This window comes from Triticum urartu, unplaced genomic scaffold, assembly GCF_003073215.2.
Source record: "Triticum urartu cultivar G1812 unplaced genomic scaffold, Tu2.1 TuUngrouped_contig_5696, whole genome shotgun sequence".
Taxonomy (NCBI): domain Eukaryota; kingdom Viridiplantae; phylum Streptophyta; class Magnoliopsida; order Poales; family Poaceae; genus Triticum; species Triticum urartu.
In genome coordinates, this window is record NW_024116391.1 from 11,871 (window position 1) to 16,967 (window position 5,097).

General features: G+C 45.9%; 2 protein-coding genes across 2 annotated transcripts; one reads left to right on the forward strand and one right to left on the reverse strand.

Moving 5' to 3' along the window:
- The first annotated feature begins 257 nt into the window (after positions 1 to 257).
- LOC125529568 (GDSL esterase/lipase At2g31540-like) lies at positions 258 to 2,157 on the forward strand. Its single transcript, XM_048693972.1, has 3 exons — positions 258 to 1,160; positions 1,282 to 1,537; positions 2,068 to 2,157. The coding sequence occupies exons 1-3, from the start codon at positions 546 to 548 to the stop codon at positions 2,148 to 2,150; spliced, it is 954 nt and encodes a 317-aa protein (XP_048549929.1). The 5' UTR covers positions 258 to 545; the 3' UTR covers positions 2,151 to 2,157.
- A 1,469-nt stretch (positions 2,158 to 3,626) lies between these two features.
- On the reverse strand, positions 3,627 to 5,097 carry LOC125529566 (exocyst complex component EXO70B1-like; the record flags this gene model as incomplete). The annotated part of the gene is given in 1 exon segment (XM_048693971.1): positions 3,627 to 5,097. A coding segment is annotated over 1 exon segment (1,142 nt), but the record flags the coding sequence as incomplete, so codon positions are not given.

Below are 5,097 nucleotides of genomic sequence, written 5' to 3' on the forward strand. Positions count from 1 at the left end.
ATTAAAAGATTGGCACACACAACCATATTTCGTGTACGCTCCTACTTCGGCTAAGTTGCTCTTCAGGAGCAATGCTATATGTTACTCCCTCCGTTCCGAATTACTTGTCTTGGATTTGTTTAGATACGGAGGTATCTAGCACTAAAATAGTGACCAACAACGACCTGCGTCGCATACACCCCACGAGGAGTAGGTTACAAAGTCTCCAATCCTGCCGAAAACAACAACATCATGGGCCAATAATAAGGAGTAGTACCCAGAAAGATAAGGATTTCCATTAGGAGCGCCTCTTTTTCTTTGCGAAAAACTTCCGATCGAGCACCTTATTAGTGCAGGAGTATTAGTTTCATGCAAAAAAACAAGAGTATCCAATATTCATTTCGTGCAAGAAATGCTACTATATTACTCCAGGAAGATGTGAGCGAGTCACAACGAATCAGCAGGATCTTTTGCAGAGTTATTACCAGTCATTCACGACGCGAAATATTATACGTAAGGACCAGTTGCAGAGGCCTAGAACCTCAGCCCAGGCAAGAACCTCTCCCATGGCGCACCCTGCCATCCTCCTTCTCCTGGCGCTCCTCCTCCTCCTTGCTTCCCCCGCCATTTCATCCACCAAGAGAACCCAGCAGCCAAAGTTCCCGGCCATCTTCTACTTCGGCGACTCCATCTTCGACACCGGCAACAACAACCACATCCCGACTCTGGGCCTGGCGAACCACCCACCATACGGGAGGGACTTCCCGGGGAGCAGGCCAACGGGGAGGTTCTCCAATGGCCGGCTCGTACCGGACCTCCTCAACGAGAGGCTGCAGCTCAAGGAGTTCGCGCCGCCGTTCCTGGACAGAAGCCTGTCCGACAAGGACATCATGACGGGGGTGAACTTCGCGTCGGCCGGGTCCGGGTTCGACGACCGGACGTCGCACCTGGCCAACACCATGCCATTGTCGGCGCAGGGGGACCTCTTCAGGGACGAGTACCTTCCTCGCCTCAGGAGCATCGCCGGGGACAAGGAGGCTGCCAGGATCATTGCCAGCTCTCTGATGTTCATCAACGCGGGAACCAATGATTTCACTCATTACTACCGTTCATCGAGGAGGAGGCTGGGCATTGGTGAATACCAAGATACTGTGCTCCAGTTGGTGCGTGCTCATGTCAAGGTAAAATTAGGCAATTCTGGGTCTTTGTCTACCAAGCTGCTTCTGTTATAAGTATTCTGTAACATATAAACCACAACTATGTTTATTTTCTCAAAATAATAAAACCTGAACTGGAATGCAGGAGCTGTATAACCTCGGGGGGCGGCAGTTCATCTTGGCAGGTCTTCCTCCATTTGGCTGCATACCCTTGCAGATCACATTGAGTGGAGACCTTGAGAGGGGCTGTGTCGATGAGCAGAACAGTGAGGCCCAGGTCTACAACTCCAAACTTCAGAAGTTGATTCCAACATTACAAGGCTCACTCAGAGGAAGCAAAATTGTGTACTTGAACGCCTACGAAGCTTTGACGGTGATCCTTCAGGGCACCAATAAATATGGTACGTTTTCAAGCAAATGTCATGATTCCCAACTTATATCTAGTAACAGTGGACACCTCTAAGATCACTAATACTCCACGGTAGCTTGCTAATTCTGCTTTAGCTATGATTAATATGCTTTCTTGGTGTTTTTATTCAGAACTAACTACACTGATTAGTTATTTCTGAATAAAAACACCAAGAAAGCAGTAATCAGTTCTGAATAAAAACACCAAGAACTAACTACTGCTTTCTTGGTGTTTTTATTCAGAACTAACTACACTGAGTAATAGTAGCTAAATCAGAATTAGCAAGCTACAAATAGTTAGTTCAGCTGGAAAACACCAAGATTGCATCATAATCCTAGCCAAAGAAGAATTATTAAAGCATGGTGATATACTTGGCCATGTACAACTAGAAGCTTTTAGAAGAAAGCCAAAAAGCTAACAGTTTAATGGCAGAAAGCAGAGTTATCAGTTTGAGTTATTCTTGTCACCCTACATGCTTTCTTGTAATTATACCAGTTCTCATCGACTTTGCCATGATAACAGGATTTACAGAGACAACACTGGGATGTTGTGGGACTGGGCTCACAGAGGTCGGAATACTTTGCAACAGATTTACCCCTATCTGATGATGCGGTGCACCCAACAGAGAGGGTTTATAGGATAGCAACCGATTACATAGTGAAAAATGTAATTCCACAGTTTTAAAGAATCAAATGCTCAAATAAGATATATTTTTTCTCATTGCATTAACGAATTAACCTAATGCGTTTGGTTCAATCTTTTGGCTTTTACTTGAAGTCTGCCTTGTAAGAAAGAGTCACTGGCATGTGTTTCCTTTGTTATGTTATACACAATATGATAAGCTCAGCATTCTCAGAAATTAATTTAAGAAAGGAAATCAAGAAATCAAAGGCATAACATGTGTTTCGTTTGTTATGTTATACACAATATGGTAAGCTCAGCATTCTCAGCAATTAATTAAGAAAGAAGATCAAGAAATCAAAGGCATAACATGTGTTTCATTTGTTATGTTATACACAATATGGCAAGCTCAGCATTCTCAGCAATTAATTTAAGAAAGGAAACTAAAAAGTCAAAGGCATAACACCGTGATCAGGTTATGTAAACTCGAGAAGCTAGAGAAGGGAACTGATTGGGAGTAACCATTCTCACCTCAAATAGATCTGTAACTTGTGAATGAATGGAGCTCTCAAGTCCCAACTCCTCCGTGCAAGCATATAAAAGAGGAATGTGGTATCCAGTCCAATCAATAATCTGCAGCTGACAAAGTTGACTAGTTAAAATGTCTCACATTCTGAAAGAATGAGTTCAAAACAAACCACAGTGAAGGCAAATTCAGAGACTGAGGAACAGAACATTCTTCACCTACTGTGGCACTAAGATATATAACTACATGTGCAGTTATTTGATATTCCAAAATAGTGCACAAGCTCAGAACACCATTTTAGCAAAAGGAGCATCGGTCGTGCATGATATCAGCATATGTACACACAGACGAGGTATTCAGTAAATAACAAACTCTATTTGTCGAAGGGTCAAAACGAACTTACTTCAGGATAGCAGCATTCAACAGTTTAATGAAGAGTAATTTGAAAGCATCAAGTGATTAATTTAGAGAAGGAACACCAGTCATTCAAGAGTCAAAGGGCATGCTTCCACAAACAGCGCAAAATTGTACTCCGTTCAGAAATAAGTGTCGTTGATTTAGTACAAAGTTAGTAGGGAGTAAATGATAAAGAGAAGACCCGTTATCCCATATGGGCTTTACAAAAAGAATATACACTTGTGTTGACAACTGAATTTTCAAGAGTTGTGGCCTTAGCCACAACCTTTCATTTGAATAACTTTATGACAGAGTTTTTTCAGAAATTGAAGGGAAAATATCATTGCAAATTGTTAAAAAAGAAAAAAAATACAAGAGAAATACAGACCCATCTGCTCAGGGCATATCACACCCATAGGAGAGAGGGACCAGATTAACTTGCATGCTTTCTATAATAACCATACTACTAGGCTAACCATCATAAAAGTTGGGTCACACACACGCAATCACAACAGACAACAGCCAAGCTTGGCAGATCTGACTTAAGATAAGCGTTTCTCCTTCATCACCTGAACAACCAGGCACTGAAACACGATAAATAAGAAGACAGGTAATGTTTTGAATAAGACTACCATTAACAACTGACAGAGAAATGCCTACAATAATTTACACAGTTGGAGAAGACAATGATTTGCGCGTCTAATATAAAGCCTAACCTCATGGCAAAACACCATCAAACCCAAAGTGGTACCATTATTTCCCCATTATCCATGTTCAGAACTTCAGATATCGGCCACAACAGTACTTTAGTGATGATACGAAAATCACAGGCACGACCAATAAGATGCTACAGTACAAGATAACCAATCATTTCCCAATTCCTTCAAACAAATGTTGGATGCATGCCTCAACATCCTCTGGGGTATGCTTGATGAACAGATCCTGCGGAGGATCTGGAGACGATCTCAGCCTCGCAATCAAGCCCTTGTATGCAGGCAGCACCGAATCTGCTATTGCTGCCTTAACATCGGCGCGCAGCTGATCATCCGTGATCACCCACTCGGACTGGGCCGCCCGAATCTCCTCCAGGTAGCCATTGAACATCTGAAGTTTCTGAAGCATGGCCTTCGGTGGGAGACCAGAAAACCCAGAGCCTCCGGTCTGCAGCACCGACATCACCTTCGCCCACGCCCCGCGCTGGTACTCCATACTCCACCGGCGCACTCTGCTCAACATCTGCTTCATCCAGTCATCGCCGAGTAAAACCCCAAGCTCACTGTCATTCACCTTGTGGATGACGTACTTGCCATTATTCATCAAGAAGATGGAGGCCAGCGGCGGGTCCCTGTATATCTTGGATTTGCTCTCCAGATTCTTGTGAAGCACGTCCATGATCCACGCAATGTGCACCGCGAGCGACGAAGTGGGGCGGTCAGGATCGACGGCAATGGCGGTCACGCCGAGAGCACCCAGGTCACCTTCCATCACCTCTTCCAGTGTCTGTCTTGAACCACATGCGGCACGGAGATAGTTCATGACATAGCGAGTGATTGGGTGTATGCCGCCGCCGGGCACCGCAACGCGAGCCGGGTCACGGCGGATAAGATTCTCCAGCTCCATGAATATACCTTTGATGGAGGAGCCGAGGGTGTTGCACACAGCAGAGACCTCGGCGCGGAGCGCTGCGGAGTAGGGGTCGGCGAAAACAGGGTCGAGGTCGGGGAGGAGATCGCGCACCGCCTCGTACATGTCGATGACACGAAAGAGGCGCTCCGGCGCGCGGCTGGCAGCGGCAACCGCGTCGCCGAACGAGATGAGCTGCAGCGCCTGGGTGCGTACCGCGGCGACGAAGGCGAGGTCGCCGTAGGGGGCGAGGCCCTCGAAGACACGGTCGGAGAGGCGGCGCTCGCTGGGGATGAGGATGCGGAACACCATCTTGAAGGCCGGGATCCACCGCGCAATGTCGAACTCGAGCTCCTCCCAGGGCAGGGAGTGGACCTCGTCGGAGG

What these genes read in the sequence shown, in the direction of transcription:
- LOC125529568 (XM_048693972.1), top strand. Translation starts at nt 546, where the DNA reads ATGGCGCACCCTGCCATCCTCCTTCTCCTGGCGCTCCTCCTCCTCCTT. An exon ending in TGGTGCGTGCTCATGTCAAG is followed by an intron (nt 1,161 to 1,281) that starts GTAAAATTAGGC and finishes ACTGGAATGCAG; the next exon opens with GAGCTGTATAACCTCGGGGG. An exon ending in TCAGGGCACCAATAAATATG is followed by an intron (nt 1,538 to 2,067) that starts GTACGTTTTCAA and finishes CCATGATAACAG; the next exon opens with GATTTACAGAGACAACACTG.